This window comes from Brachyhypopomus gauderio, chromosome 15 (genome assembly GCF_052324685.1).
Source record: "Brachyhypopomus gauderio isolate BG-103 chromosome 15, BGAUD_0.2, whole genome shotgun sequence".
Classification (NCBI taxonomy): Eukaryota; Metazoa; Chordata; class Actinopteri; order Gymnotiformes; family Hypopomidae; genus Brachyhypopomus; species Brachyhypopomus gauderio.
In genome coordinates, this window is record NC_135225.1 from 4,879,409 (window position 1) to 4,896,618 (window position 17,210).

General features: G+C 42.7%; 1 protein-coding gene across 1 annotated transcript in view; it reads right to left on the reverse strand.

Annotated features, from left to right (window-relative positions):
* The window catches only part of LOC143476975 (zinc finger matrin-type protein 4), a 54,544-nt gene extending 43,415 nt beyond the window's left edge, over window positions 1-11,129 (reverse strand). Inside the window, exons 1-2 of the mRNA XM_076975400.1 lie at window positions 10,688-11,129; window positions 541-645 (exon numbers count right to left, since the gene is read on the reverse strand). Coding sequence (XP_076831515.1) covers window positions 541-645 — 105 coding nt within the window. The 5' untranslated portion in view covers window positions 10,688-11,129. The remainder of the gene's footprint in view (window positions 1-540; window positions 646-10,687) is intronic.
* Between the last annotated feature and the right edge of the window lie 6,081 nt (window positions 11,130-17,210).

Genomic DNA, 17,210 nt, shown 5'->3' on the forward strand with positions numbered 1-17,210 from the left:
TTTCTGTGTGTGTTGTGGTGTCTGCTACTGTCATTAGTGAATACATAACAGATGCTGTGATTTCACTTTCTCTGCAATTTTTTATCTCATTAAAATCCAACTCAGCAGGGTTGCCAGGTGTCCTAAAACTAATGCATAAATCCACGCTGTCGTGTGCCATTCATCGATGCAATATCCTCTCACAGTGTGTACATGCTTAAAAATGTCATTATTTCAGAGGAAAACAGAACTTGGCAACACTCGTTTTAAAATGCTAAATATAAAGGGTTGCCTGTCGTGCTAAGTAATACAGCAGCATAAAACAATCACGGCTTTGACCTCTTTAGCATTTATATTCTTTTTTTACTTCTCTGAGCTAAATGCTGAATGAAAACTTGAAAGTCAGAGTATAGCCTGGAGGAGTGACAAGTGTGGACACTGGGTAGGAGAGGACAAAAGCAGTAAGAGTAGTGTGTGTGTGTGTGTGTGTGTGTGTGTGTGTGTGTGTGTGTGTGTGTGTGTGTGCGCGCGCGCGCGCGTGTGTGTGTGTTGTAAGCTCACCTCGTAGTGTGCCACACGCTGTGACTCAGAGATGAGCTGGGCATTGCAGATGTTACAGTAGCTTTCTGTGAAGAGACCAGCATCTCCAACCCCTGCAGACTTCATCTGAGAGCAAACACACCAGCACACAATGTCACAGCTCATCGAACAGAACACAGTTTATTCAACTCATTCAGCTTTACCTAAAATGTCATCATTCTCACCTCATGTATAGCTAATAGTAGTGCAAGCAATTAGTTAGTATGGCTGGTTAGTAATACTATGCAAAGATTTGTCTTTGTTAAAACATTTGTCAATGTTGTTCAGCATGTTATCGGATGTCTTATGTTAAGACAACCATTGGTTTTAAAGGAACTGATCAGCTTGAACGTATTAATATAATAGTAATATATTATAAGGGAGTTACACTTCCTTTACTGCTTTCCTTCCACAATTAAAGCCGTTTTTCAGATTCCAGTGCTGAACGATTGTTTAGCTGTAAGCGTGACATTAAAATACAGAACAATACACAGAATCTCTAATTGACTGTATGTGCTATGTGCAATCGTAATAAATGATTTTCAGGCATATTCCTTAAGGGTAAATAATTTGACTTAATTTACATTGATCAAATACATTCACATTAAAGTTTTAATACAACTGAAAGTAGAGGCTTAAATGTCACAAGTACACTTTGGGATTGAGAGTTATGCTGATGCTTCACTAGTTGATGAAGTGTAGATCTTAGAGGAACGTTTTGAACCACAGGGTGAGATGTCTGGTGAACGTTTGGCACTACCAACTACCAGCCTGAGAATCAAGCACAAGTAATGCTTGCAACAAGTGGCCTACAGCCAGACAGGTGCAGAGCTGATTAGCAATGGATCCATTAGAGGAATCGAACCCTCTCCTCCACGTCCTGCCAGAACACGATGTTGCCCTCTGTTGCTGAACGTCCTCGATGTGGCAGGAACAGGCAGAACCTTTCAATTAGCTCTACATTAGGCTGTGGGATGAACAGCCGTTAGCTAATTGATCTTATGTGGAACTAATGGGGAACGCTGCAGTTAACTGGTTGATGTGGTAGCTCAGATCGCAGCTCTGGCACGCACTAGGATCCATTTAGGCAGGGGCCCTCCCGTCTCTGGAGCCACCACATCACAGCTCATATTTGAGTTTTCTGCCGAAGTGGCATTAGAAGTCATTAGGCGTTGATGCAAATGAGAAGCGAAGAATCTTGGAACATAATGAAGTGAGGGTAGTGAGTACAGCAACATTTCTCATTCATATTAAAAGTATTTAAAGGTTTGGTTTGTATCCCTTACTTTAAAATAGGCTGGTATCTTTTTTAACATGACCCACTTTTTTACATAATTTCATTTATTACCCTTCGTATGTAACCCCTTTAAATAATTCTAGTAGCAAGAAGACTGAGTCATACAATCAGATGGAAAGAAAACTGCTCATATTTTTGCTCAAGAAAGAACCACGTGGGACTCAGAACCGGGAGGACTGAAAAAGGTAAAATGAAGTTCACTTGGCTGCTGTGCTTTATATAGAAAGAGCGACATTGACTGCTTGCATCAGTATTCCGAATCCCCAAATATATATTTTTAAGATGAGTTTTCTTGGAATGTCTTTTCCCCATAGATGTAATCAAAGAGTACCCAGCCTCAGGCACGTGTGGGAAAATGCACATGTGGTTAAGTCTGCTTTGGAAAACATATCAATTTATTATGATTAAACTTTTGTATGAACTTTCAAAGTATTTGCCTGAGCCATCCTGAACCCTAAGACTTTAATCTAAAGTTATTTGAAAGTTTGGCTATTCCAAATGACTATTCCAAAAGTTGCAGTAAGATCTGTATGTTTAATGTATGTTTAGATTATTTTCATGCATCTACGCAGGATCTGCACTTTAGTTGTGGCTCAAAGATGAAAGGCGTAAATGATTCTGCGTAATCGTGCTGTTTCATGCTCGGCCAATGGTGAACCCTGACCGGCGTGGTCATCTTTTCTGAGTGCATGTATTGAGTGTACGCTTGTACATTAAACACACTACATCCCCCTCTCCTCTGAACCTGAGGGGTCTATTAAGGACAAAGAGCACTGAGGTATGCTTTTTGGCTACAGCTGTTGATGTACTGTCAGCGGTTCACTTAATGAAGGCTTTCATGTGGACCCCAGCTAGCGGTCAAAAGGACAGATACTTCTGGATATCAGATGAACATCACTATGAAGAGTGAGACCTGAACCCCAAGGGATATATTTCCAAGTAATAAAGATGCTGGCATAATAGAGTGGTGTGTCTATTATGTGTAGTGCGAGCAGGGAAAAGGGATATAAATACACACACACACACACACACACACACACACACACACACACACACACACACACACGTAAACATATTCTCTCTGACAGGTGTCCCCAAGGTGTTCACTCTAGTAATCATGGAATATGTTTCCCGGTCTAGATTAAAATGATTATAGCTACAAATACGTGTGTTTTAGAATAAGCAGTTGTTGGGTGTGTGATCGTATTGCAGTGCAGCAGTGCTAGTACAGGTCGCTGATGTGTGGGCCTTGTCTTCATCTGTGATGTGACATCATCCCTCCCTCTGCCATCTGTCTGCATGTGCTCCTGTCTGCGCGGTGTGATTGTACACGTCTAAGCCAGCTCACTGTAATGCTCTTCAGGCTGACGCACAGATCTAGTCAGGCTGTCCCCACACTATGTGCAGTGAATGTCGAAAACAAGAGTATACCCCCCCCCCCCCCCATCCCCCCCTCTACACCGTGATTTTTTAGACTTGTGCATTTTGGAGTGCTCTGCTCTCTTTGTCAGGTTGAGGAATAAAGGTTTTCTCTGTAATAAAGACAGAGTTGTCGAGTGCCGGGGCTCTGTGCTGGATAGGAGGGAAAGTGAGAGAGAAAGTCTGAGGTAGATGGACAGACACAGATAGATAGAGAGAGCAGCCTGACCACCGTGGAGCCACCAGCCCGCGCTGCGTTTTAATCACAGATGAGGTTTTCTGAGAGAATGTTCTCTTCAGAGGGGCCAGCACTCACGTAGGAACACGCGCGAATGGCACTGATTCATCTGTTTGCTATGCAGATGGGCTCTTTACACTACTAACCCCATCCCCCCCCCAGCCACAATACAATGCCTAAGTGTGAAGACGGTTCAGCCCTAGAGGCTTAAGGCAGCCTACCAGCCTCTGCTCACATATTTGTAGCCAAGACCGAGCGCTTTTCGGAGTCGTAGTGGAGGTCTGTTTTATTTGTTGTGTTTGACCTCAGCAGTGACCCCTAATTAAAAGCTGACACCTTCTCTTAGAGTCCGAACACATGCTGCTAGAAACCTTAACTAGAAATTATGAGACCATCAGTCTGTCAATTTGGCTCAAACATCACAAACAGGCCTAAATATAAACAAATGCTGAGCTAAGCAAGGAGATATTATTGTACAGTATTATGAAGTGCATGAAATATGAGGTGGAGCTTAGGTTAACGCCACTTGGGTAAGATCACTAGTGACAGCCATTATAATATCCATCTCACGTAGTGTTACCATGTAATCTGATCATCATCATCAGCAATTACAAGGTCCAATGATCCTTCGTTACGTCCCCCAAATAATAATAACAACACAATTGCAGAGGGGCTTTCTGTCCGAGAATGAAATATGTCAGGATATTTGCCTTGTGTTTGCAGTCCTGCAGTGAGCCTGATTGTGCTACTCGTGTCAGAAAGAGCACGTTTGTGAGCAGCACGCGTCTTGGCAGGCGGGTGCGTCTGAGGCTCCTGCAGCAAGCACTGTGCTCCATCAAAACGTCACGGCCCTAAAATGTTGATGAGCGCTTCTTTGGCCCGACCGCCGAGTGGGTGAAGCATTAAAAATACATCTGCTGAAAGACGAGAGAGATCTGGGCCTCTACGCTCCCCTCGCCACTACGTTCTTCTCTACGCACGCCGTGGAAAAACGGCAGCTTGGCGAATGTCTCCTGCAGCCTTTCACCCGGCTGCCCCCCTACAAACGCCGCCACCGGGAATCAGCCCACGGGTGGTGCAGCGAGTGGAGGCGCAACTTTAGATGGTGCGAGTGCTCCCGGTTCACCTGGATATCGCACGGCACTGTGGGAAGCCACCGAGCGCTCTGCCAGTTCTTCACGGCAGCGTAATGCCATAAGTTCAGGGGAAACGTTCCTGAAACAGGTGCCTGTGGGTCACAAGCTTTTTCATGAACGATGGGCAGTTCATGCTGCCCGAGACCCCAGATGCCCTCAGATGCCCTCAGATGCCCTTCTGACACATGGTTCACTCACAAGCAGCTCCAGGATGGCAGCAGCAGAACCACAGAGCAGCATGTCATCTGGCCTGTATTGCTAGTACCATTCTGCTGCCTCACTGCCATACAACGTGGCTACAGCTATATGGATATTACTAATTCCATATTTTGAAGAAGCAGTTGCACATTTAAATGGAATAAAATACTATTTTGCCAACAGAAAATGAGAACTGCTGCTTAGGTATACTTAGTCTAGGGTATACTCTGAGAGCTGTGAGATACTGTAACAGGCTGCAAAATATTAAAAACTCCTGTAATTTTTCTCTAGGGTACCATTATCCCAAAGGAATGCCATTAGGGGACTAAAGGTTTGTGGTTTTTGGGGTGGAGTAGACATTACCTCTGTACCTCTGCACTCTGGAATGTAGTAGACAAAAATACAACGATTCTAAAAAGCACGTTCATAAACCCCTCATTTTAATAATTGCATTAAATATCCCCCAGAAGAAGAAAAAAACAGGCAGAATTTCCCTCCTCCAAATTTCAAAGGTTAATATCACGAGGCTCTAAAATGTCATTGTGCTGTGATAATTATTTGTGCTGAATGATTAAATAAATACCCAGTTTGATAATGATGTGAGGAGTGGGGCCAGTGATCACAAATCATATCCAGAGCTCATTTCTGGCTCGCAGCGTCCACAATGAGTTACTCGGGATGAATGGGACACATTTTGACAATGATCAGAATATAATGCAAAGGGTTGCACTTACAGTAGAAGCTCTCTGAAGCTGTTTTCCAAGAGGCATGCTGATCTTCACTGGGTCTAATTTATGGTGCCTTACTTTTTCCTGGAATGAGCCAACTCTACAAAAATCACTTCTATTTCCATTTCAGTGCCACAGCAATTTCTCTGCGATGCCCTACACAGTCTATTTATTTGAACCTGTCCGTGGTGCCACCCAGCCAGTATGCTAATGCAATCTGTATATTCTCATCAATTGTCTGATAAGGTGCTGCATTAATTAAACTTTAGGAGTGCTGCAGGCCGTACTATCATTTCTCAGACTAATGGATCATAATTTGCACCTTCATAGCATGAATAAGGGCCTACAAGGATGTCCTGTCTCTTCAGAATAAATGGGCCAAAACTGCATTTGAGATCATGCATGCAGTACACTGGTGATATCTGAGCTGTTAAACTGGTCGCACTGACTCTCTACGGGCCTGGCTCGCTCAGAACGCTAAAAGGCCCTGTTCACTTTGCTTTGCGGAAATATATTACTCACCACATGTTTTGGAATTTAAGAAAACGTGATCACGTTTGAAGCTATGCGTGTGACTTATTTTTTTTGCTTGAAATTCTTACTCCTGCCCGTGGCTTTTACACTACGTAATTTCAGCCCCTTCAAAGAGCATAATGTAGCGTTTGGTTAAATCTGGGTGCGGAAAGTGAGCCGCTGTTCTTGTGCGAGCGTGTGCCTGTAACGTAAAGACTGTTATTGTGATTGCAGGGCTTTTACTTTTGCTTCCCTGCTCTTGTGTCCTGAACCTTTTTGCATTCATCACGTGCAGCCAGCGTTCCCTGCAAGGCTCTCGGTCCAGCCCGACGGCGCCGGAGCCCAGAGGAAAGACGATGACGGGGAACTAAAGGCTTCTGAGCTGTCCGCGTGACCCACGCTCACAGAGCCCCGCTCCCACGTCACACACGTGAGTGCCTCTCCAGACGTTTGTCCTGTCAGAAACACTGAGTCTACAGGACCGGTGTTCTTTGCCTTAGCGCACTGCTTCTTGATGCACAGGGGGAACACCATCTCCTACCATCCCTGTCTTCAGCTCGTTAACAGTCTCACAAACACGTCTCCTCTCTAGGGCTTTTTTTACGTTTGCCTTTGGTAAATGTGGGATATATAACGTATATCAACAATTCTAAATTCTTCAAACAGCAGGTCATTTGCAACACTTTCAACATGTCAGAGGTGTAACCCTGGAAGTGTAGAACCCGAGCTGGTGAACAGTAGCGTCTGCGCTACATTACACTCATGCATTCATCTTCTATTGATCTTCAACCAGTACGCAGACAGCAGAGGCAGGATCTCTAGTAACATTTTCATTAAATCAAAGATTCTGAGGTTAAAGGTTAATCATAAGTGGCACTTTACAATCACTACTTCATATAAACATGTAAAATGTTTGTTATAGTCTGTTAGAGCTTTAAAACACTGCTCTCTGTCTTTCTGTCCTTCTTTCTCTCTGTATAATCTCTGTCTCTCTCTTAAACACAAACACACCTGAACAAAATGAAAGCTACACTGAATAACCAAGGACAAAGTCAGTGTTTTGAGAGTTTAAAGCTTTTTGCACAAACCAGAAGGCCTCTACTTGACCTTATTGTTAAGATCTCCTAGAGTTTCAATGAATCTGTAATACTCCATAATAATAATTGACCCCTATATTGTATATGTTCATCAACCATTCATTATTTTAATAAGGCACAGTTTAATTTGAAATGTCACATAAATGTCATATGCAGACAAACATGGACACAAGTAGCCTGAGATTCAGTGATGCATTTCACTGAGCAATTTCTTAACATTCTTTTTGCATCAATATTATGAAATGACATGGTCTGTGTAACCTCTCGGTTCCTGGGCTCTTCTGATTACCTTTCTTACTTGTCTTCCTTTCATTTCCAAACTAGATGAATGGAAGAGAGCTCAACAATAAAACGATTGTTGTATAGGTGCCTGTTAGTTCCCGCAAGGCACACGAACAATGTTTTTCCTGTTTTCAGAAATCATTTTGAGGAGTTCCGTAGGGGGCACGAGGTGCCAGTTTTTAACAACATAAAAGAAAGATAACATATCTGACAGCTTCATCACTCCCATCTCAGGAAGCGTCCTCTTCACCAGAAGGAACAACACACTAAGAATCAAAATGACTTTCCATAAGTGTCGGAAAGTATGTGACAGAACTTTCTGGACTAACAAAGCGGGTACAATTTTCTGCGTGGAACTCCAGGCAAGCAACTCCAGGGAGTGGAGAGTGATGAAAATGTTTCCATGAAGGTAACCTGCGATAAGAGATGGCGTATGGTGTTCGTAACAGCAGAGCGTATCATCAGTAATGCGTGGGGTGAAGCACCATAAACTTTCCAGCCAAGAGCATCCCTCACAGCTGAAGGATGCCACGGTTAACACAGGGACCCGTGCTCAGAGGAGACGGGGCTTGGGCCGAATATATAATCCCCTGTCCAAGCCTAGTGGTCTCGCCAGTCAGATGGACAGCACAACACACACACCCAAGCCCTAACAGAAGCTGAAGAATAGAGCAGTTATACAATGTGAAAGGAGGAGAGAGAGTGAGAGACTTATTAAATAACAAATGAGGGGAAAATTCACATCGTATGAGTGAATGTCCAGTGAATTTCCAGTTTTCTGTACAGTCCAGATACCGAGACAAAGTGGAAATAACAGATGACGAGGGAAATTCAGTAGCAGTCAGACATGTCTGTCTTGGTATGTGTGATATCTTGACCACAGCCACGTACAGGACGTGTGCAGGAGAACATGACACCTTTTCATGTCCCAGTGAAGAGCAGGGAAGTGAAGACAAAGTTCTGCTTCGCCACTGGGTAACCCATCTATTATTAACCCATCTATTATTCCTGTCAAGCATCAGTCTGCACAGTTTTACACACATGCAGGCATTCTCATGCGCGCGCACACACACACACACACGCTTGGGTTAATCAATAGACATGTGATCAAGGCCATGTAACCAAGAACCCAGTCAAAAGTGTTTGTGCTTGTCCTTAACCAACTCAAAGATTTAGTTTTCCCACAAAATGCTTGAATATTAAAATAAATTGAAGAATAACATATTGAATAGTGTTATTAATATTTATTAATATTATTATTATTACCACAATTTAACATCATTGTTAGTATGATATTATGTGCTTTATTATTAATGTTATTTTATATCATTGCTATAGTAATTTAAAGCTAAAGGTTAGTACACTTTTCAAACTATGGTTGTCACAATTTGTAGTTGTGCAATAAAACATGCAATAATCATGTGATAAAACATGAAAAAAATTTCTCTATTGGGAAGTTAATCATTCCACACACACCCTGAAAAACAAATGAACAAAAGTTATATAACAAGTTATATTTTTCTCACATGGAAAATGTGTCATTTATTAAATATTTCTAAAAGTGCTTGATGCAACATCCAGACGCATCACTACATATCTTCTGTTAATGATGTGATTGATGTATGTGAACATTTTTAGGATGGTATATCATTACACTGATATAATCCCCTTTCTGGATCAGAATCTAGGGGTCTTATCAAGGTTAGAGAAGGAATTAATGAGCTCCACAAAAGGTTACAATATGCTATTTATCATGGATGTTCGGTTAGATTATGCTTCTTGTTGCCATGGAATCTTAAAGGAGTGATGAAACTACATTATGGTCAGAGAGGCAGATTCAGTTCTAAATGAAGCATTACTACCAATACAAATCGCTTTACGCATCCTCATCAAAAAAGGACTAACACTATTCATTTAGCAAATAATGCAGCTATTAAACCAAATATCGTAGGTATGGGACGTCTATAAAGGATAAGCCAAGATTCGAATGATTATTTCTAGCAAATGGATAAGGTACTAAAAAGTACATTATCTTTTGTGGCTATGTGCAGGAGAAGAGACAGCGTATGGTGTTCGTAACAGCAGAGCGTATCATCAGTAATGTGTGGTGTGAAGCGCCATAAACTTTTGAGCCAAGAGCATCCCTCACAGCTGAAGGATGCCACGGTTAGCACAGGGACCCGCGCTCAGAGGAGACGGGGATGGGGAGGAATATATAATCCCCTGTCCAAGCCTAATGGTCTCGCCAGTCAGGTCAAATCACACATACCTTTTCTCCTGTACAATCAAGCTGATATTTCATAATGGTGGAAAATATCCGGCTACCTGAGCTGTGTCTGTTCTTAGGTAGTGACACCACCCCCCCCCCCCCCCCCCTCCCGCTATGAGAGCACTGATGACAATTACAGTCACATCATTAACTCTTGAGCAGTTATTATGTTTCTTGGGTAAAATAAGTGCAGTTTAAACAAATGACTAACAAAATATTACACTCTGCAGTAAAGCTTGCCAAACAAACTTTTGCAGTCTGTTCATATTTTCTTTTCATTTTCTTCTATTTCCACAACTTATTACAATACCACACAACTAAATTATGATGCTGGACAAAATACTGTACTGACTCCGATTAGGTGGCATATAAAACCCTTTAAACTTGTATTTGTAGGTCTTATACATTACGAGGGTTCGCTATGTTTAATAGTGCAATATTCAAGCTTTTCTGTCTTAAGTCCTTTCATTGTTAAATGTCAATGGTAACTGACATAACACTTAACACCTCGAAACAATTACTTCGCAATAGAATTGCCAGTGTTAAATGAACACTTGTGTTTGGTCAGCAGCAGTAATCTCAACGTCAGCAACGTGCTGTTTACAAATAAAGCTTGAGATTTTACACTACAGTCAGATTTTACACTACAGTCAGATTTTACACTACAGTAAGTAAACTTGATGAACTCGCTTCTGGCTTAGACATTTACTGCACGAGCCGCAAACGAAGATAGTTGTGCAGTTACTGTTACTCCCTGAACATGTTTGTGTAAGATGTTTAGAGGTATTCATCGTTCGGACAAAATCAGCGGTTTACACACCGAGAATGAGCCGAGCGTTTGTTTACAGTGCCCGTGCTGCAGGGTGTAGGGTGCAGGGTGTAGGGTGCAGGGTGCAGGGTGCAGGGTGAGAGTGGTCCAACTCCCCAGAGAAACGTGCACACCTCCACTCACCTTCCACTACGACGTTGTCTCCGCTATAACGCGACGCCTCAGACCCCCAGCTGCAGTCATCCGCTGGACTTTGAGAGATTTCACGTGTATCCCGGGAAACTTTGTCTCCGCTGCGGATGCGACTGCAACTCTATTCTGATGTAGCGCTCATTCCTCGCGTTGTGCGCGCGCGGAGCCGTTCGAGAGCGCGCGGACGAAACACGGTGAACGGACCAGACTGTTTTCCTTTATTTCTTTATTGCCTCGGCAGCATCAGTTCCTCTTGATCCACTTTAGCAGAGCAACAGCCTGCGCGTATCGCATCAGTGGCACCGTGTGAGCGCCAGTGAGAGGGCAAGTGAGATGAGGAGGGCGTTACATTCACGTCAGGGGCCACGAGGAGAGCAGCGCGCGCTGCTGCCTGCACGACACGCGCAGGTGTCATCGTATATAAAACAACCCGACTGCTCACGATGCTCCCTGCGCATTCGGTAGGAAACCAATGGTGCACCCTGAGCTTATAACGGTATAATTGCCGCCATCTATTGTCCCGATTCAATATCTGTAGTGTGTAGAAAAAAAAAATCAGAAACTCTGTAGGAATACATTTCATTTGGTAGTACAAAATGTGCTCTTAAAGGTCATTTATTATGTGTAACAGTGTTAACTGTAAATTCACTACAAAACCAGCCATGTACATTTAATTAAAGAACAAAAAAATCCCCCTAAAATTTCTTAAAGCAAAAAAAGCAAAAAAAAAAATAAAAATTGAAAGCAAGCATTATTTATGAGAACAATATGAGATTGTACATTTGCTCACAAATAGCCTAATTCTTCATAGTAAAATGCCTTATGTGATGAAATGCATAACATTAACCCAATTTCAATACAAAATCTGAATTATAAGCACCTCAGAATGAATTACATTTCTCAAAATGTATTTCTCTGCATTCACAACCTATTAACTTGTGTTGTAAATTACAATTGCTCATAAAACTGTCAAATCTTCTCTCATGTAGAAAGCGTTCCGTTGAATAACAATAAAAATGGCCTATTACATGCTTTCTGCAAATGTGACAGCCGCTTTTGTCTAGGATCCAAATACTTCCAGCTCAACACAATGCGAATGCCAGAGGAAGCCAGAGGAAGCCAATTCATCAGCATGTCAGAGGAGCAGACCTGCATCTGGGCTGCCAGCTTGCATTCCACACAACGCTTGCATGCAGCGTGCGTCTTGGCCGCGGTCCCTCGCTTTAAGGTTGTGCCATGCATTTTGCCTGAATAGTGCACATTTGCACTCCAAAGGCAAGCAGTATTTAGCATACAATTCGGAATAGTCTGACTGCATCACATTGATATTAAAATGGGAACCTGGGTCTGTCTCTGCTGGCTTGTACAGACTATGTGAAATCTGCACTGTAGATGAATCTGTGCGATGGTCTCCGTAACAAATGCACAGCTGGGGAAAGGTGTTATGAGCACATGCATGTGTTGGCATCTGATGGCATCTGTATTGGCCAATGGCGTGCAGTTCTGTGCAAATTCAGCATGGAGGATGTTTCCTGTTTGATTGGGAGGCCGAGCTCCTGCCTGGCAGGAACCTGTAGGTTGATGGAGGAACTTCAGAAGGGGATCATGGTGTGAAAGCTGTTAGAAGAGCTTCTGAAGTAGGTTATGTTATACAGGCTGAAGCAAACAGATCACGGTACCTCTAGTAAAGCCGGACTGCAATCTGAAGAACAGTATACTTAATATTATTAATATAATTCCGTGCGTTTATAGGGAAAAGGGGTTTATACTCAAATTGGTCCATCCCCTTTTTTGAGTACAAAATTACAGAACTGGCACTGGGTTGGATTTGGTCCTTTTCCTGCGTTCTGATGTCCTTGGCACACGCCTGCAGGTGCCTGTAAACGTGCGGTGGTGTGGTGAGGCGGAGGGCCACGTGACTGCGCCGTGGGAGAGCACAGCAGGTGGGTGGGGGGCGGCCCCGTCTGGGCGGCGGCTGAAATCTGATGACAGCCGCTGTGAACAGGTGCTGCCAAGGGGCGACCCGCTGCTGCGCTGGGGTCAAACGGGACTTCACTGGGGGCTGCGCAGGTCTGGACTCCTGCTCCGCCAAAGCCAAACGCACCAGGAGAACGAATCTCATTATGCTGAAAAAAATGGGGAGAGAGAGAGAAGGGATAAATTATTGTTATCCAATCTTTTTTGCCCTCCAAAAGATAATTCAGGAGGGACCGTACTTAATGGCGTCTCCCTTCTTACTCCAGGGCTGAGCCACAGCGCTACCTGTGTAACGCCACATCGATTTTCAGTTGCAGCAATTTTGCCAACTTTGCTTTTCCACTGGAGCAGACAGCAGACTCTGAGGCGTGTCAGTCTGATATGGTTCAGGTGTATCGCCCTAAAGGAGGCACTGCGTGATTCCTCTTCCTCAAACGTACGCCGACTGCTCCTCCCTCTCCTCCATTTGCTTGTATGCTCGTCTTGCCCATCACTTCCTCCCGGTTTTAGGTCAAAGGTCAATACACTTTGCTTTCATGGGCTTTCTTTTTGCTAGGATTGTACATGCTTGTTTTGATGTGGGCAAAAGGCATTCATAATCTAAAATGTAGAAGTCCTTGATGTGTTCAGAAAATTTAAGCCATGTCCAAATGTCTGTGTTGTGGTATTGGTATTCCTATATTGATGTTTTCTTACTTTTATATGAATCTTAGATTATTTAATGAAACCTAAGGTAGACTTCTGCTGGATATTAATCTTGGGAAACAGAAACACTTATCAAACGGTTGCTGAAACAGTATGGATCCTTTTCACAGGATTTTGAGCTGCAAATTCACTGCAGCTCTACGGCTGCTGCTGTGTTTGCTGTCTTGGTTGTTAGAATTTACAGCTCTTGGTAACATAATTTGGTGGCAGTGCATTCAGGCTGTTTCCCTTTAATGTAATGAAGCCTGTAAATCACCTGTCCATGTGTTGATTAGGACCCATAGCAAGTTTAAGACACTCTTCAATATGAGGTGATTTTTTTTAAATCAGGTTAAATAATTAAACAACGATAATTAAACAAAGCTCTATAATGGAATGGGTGAACTGGAGTGAGGACATTATTGTTTCTAATAACCGAACTTTGCTGAATTATTGTGTGAAGATATAACCTAAATGAACTCAGTATTCTCAAAGCCACTGTAAATCGCAGTTGCCTGTCATTTAGCTTACTGACGATGTTGTAAATTTTATCTCTGCAGACATCTTTGTATGTAGGCCTATTTTGACTGTGCAATGCTATAGTGGGAATTTTGTAATTCGGTTTATAAAACGAGAACTGCGGAACTATCGACATTGTTATAACGTAGGTGACTCAGGACAGTGTACGCATTCAGTGTCATTGTTTTGAGTTTATTTCTTTACATCTATTCTACACTGGGATGTCCTGCCATCTAGTGGACGTTTTGTGATTCTGCCTGCAATGGTTGTCAATCCGTTTTAATAAAAAATAAATAAATAAAAACTAGGACGATCTTGTGTGACGTCAGGGCCAGACTACACAATTAGTTTTAGTCGTAGCCGACCAACCTATGAACTCGTGCAATTATTGCAAGACCAAAACAAGTATTTATGATCGCATAATCTATAGTGACCATTTTAAAAGACAAAAATATCGTATGATCCCGAACTTGAAAGTTTTGAGTAAATTGTGCGGTACTAACAATTTCCGCAGCACTGGGAAATTAGTTAAATATAATAAATATAACAAAAATTATACATTAAATGACCTAATTTAATTCAAATATAAAACCGGTCATTTCACGTGTACTTCCAGTGCCCTACAGTTCGGTAGTTATTACCTGTATTGTCCACTAGATGGAACTGGAGTGCTTTCTAAAAACTTTTCTCAGTTTTAGACTTTTAGACTGTCTGGCATTAAGACTTTACATTACAAAAATATATTCCTATACACGACTGCAATCTAGCATTTGTCATTACAAGATTATACATAAAGATAAACAAGCCATGAAAATTCCACCTTCATTTGCAGATTTTCAAATTTCCCCATAAAATTGCAATGGTTTATTTAAGTGGCAGAATTTATTGTATGAAGGAGTTCAAATCATCATGTAAAATTTATTATTATTATTATTATTATTATTATTATTATTATTATTATTATTATTATTATTATTATTATTATTATTATTAATAATAATAATAATAATAATATTGATAATAATAATACTATTTTGGTAATTTATCTATAGATTTTCTGTTTTAAATGAATGAACCATTTAAATGATTCACCATGGGCTACTGAAGAACTAATGGAGTGTTTTTATTAAATGGTTGCCTTGGCTGAAGTGAAGTTGACCCCCATAAAGCTATAGGGCAGGGGTAATCAATTAAATCTTTCCGCGGTCCATTTTTGGCAGATAGCTCAGACCTTAGGTCCGGGACGAAAGTTGTTGAGCGGGGGGGGGGGGGGGGGGGGGGGTGGCGAACGAAAGTTGTTGAGCGGGGGCGAACGTAACACTCAAATGGGTGGTGAACGTACGTAACACTTGTCTAAAAATTAATTCTCCGGTTTAAAATATAGTCTCCCGTTAAAAAATTTTTGGCATTTGGGTTCGTATCCAGTTAATCAGGAATGTGATTGGGTCCGGACAGGACGGCGTTCGGGTCCGGATCCGGACCGCGGTCCGCCATTTGGTGATACCTGCTATAGGGGGTACAGGGGACTCCAGTTCCAGCTCAATGCTGGGGGGCCCAACTCTGAGCTGCCCCAGTCTTCTCTTTATAGAGCGTCACTGAGTGGTGACCAGAGAGACCCACACGTCCATGTCCTCAGCCCTCAGGATGCACTGGCAGGGTCAGGACAGGCTTGGCACTAACGTAGCTCAGTCTGTCCCTGTGGTTTGTGTGAAACCTTATGCATTTCAATACTTACAATTAGGCAGATTTTGTCAGAAATGTCTCAGAGGCTTGTTTAGACCTTCCCAATCGTCCGGAGGTGACTACACAAAGCAGACTGTACCACAATAAAGGAGAAATAAAAGAATGAAATCCACTGAGCTCATCATCTCAAACTGTTTTTCCAAGTGTGTAGAGTGTGTTTACAAATCACAAAACAGAGATTGTGTAGTTGGAGGAAAGCAGAAATGTTTTAAGAGGTGTCTTTGAGGGCCATGGCTCCAGCCGCCTGCATTCTACATGTTGCTGTGGACATTTCTGATGCAGTCCCAACACCCTCTTTCTGGTTCGAAGTGTAATTGCATTGGTGGTTTTGGGAAGGCAGTGTGTCTGCTGGGACATTCAGGAATGGGGGGGGGGGGGGGGGGGGGCAGCTGGCTCTGGACACCACTGCAGGATGCTGTATAGTTTGTTTGGAAAAGCAATCATGCTTGATGACCTGTGAGAGCTAGGACTGCTGCCTTTTTAATTCCACACCCAGGATTTCTGTTGACAATTTCACTTCATAAGGATGTCCTTGCCCAAGGATGACTGACAACTTCGAAGTGATTTTTCTTCTTCCTCTCTCTGTCTGCTCCTCGTACAGTAAAGTGTGGGTTATGTGTCTCAGCTGAACAGACTCCAGCATAACGTCTGGTTAAGCAGTTACGTCCCATGGGAGGTCATGGAAAGAAATTATTTAGGTTTTATTTTTTAAACATGTTTCTTTTTAAATCATATTCTCATATGCTGAGATTTACCATTAGTGTTATTAAATGTCTTTTTCATGAAAAATTGGAAGACAGTGGGGTGTGTGTGTGGGGTGGGGGGTGATTCAAAGGTGGTGTTCAGTCCCAGTATCCCAGTTCATCAGGTTTGAGCATTAGCTACATTTCCTTGCTTTAAAGTGTAGCCTAATGCCTTTGCAGCCAGATGTGTCCTGAAGTTCACAGATCTTGTGATGACATGATTTAGAGAAACGACTCCTAATCTGGGCGTTCAGTTTCAGGGGCTTTCTGCCTATTGCTCTGTGTCCGCTAAATGGGCTTTAAGGCCCTCTGGAGTTCCAGTCTCTACTGTCAACAGTCACTTAGAACAGTGGGCACCAGTTGCTTGTTGGGGGCAGCTCTGGTGTTGTGCCTGAGAGGGAAACTGTACTATTGAAGCAGCCTGTGTGTTCTGCCTTCTGTACCAGAATCACACAGTTACCATCCAGGAGCTTTTGTTACTCTGTTTAAGTCATCACCAGCCTCGGGGAGAAGACCACAAGTGCTTTGAAGTTCTTATTCAAATAGGATGGCTAGCAGCTTCTCCCCTCTGGCCATTATGCTGGTACTGGCCCGAGTGGATCCTCACCTTCCGTCCTCCTTCATCCTCTGGCAGAACGCAGTCGTTCTCTGAAGTCCCATAAAGGACTCGGGGCTTGACCTTTTTTGTAGGCAGGGAGAGCGTGAACCTGAAAATTTTGTTAACAAGCCTTTTATCAATTCCAAAGCCCCAGCACTAGTGTTAAAAAGGCCAGATAAGCTTCGACTTCGCTCTCACGCCCTTTCGAAAAGATCCACTTTGTCCTGCTTAGGCAGAAGATCTCAGAACC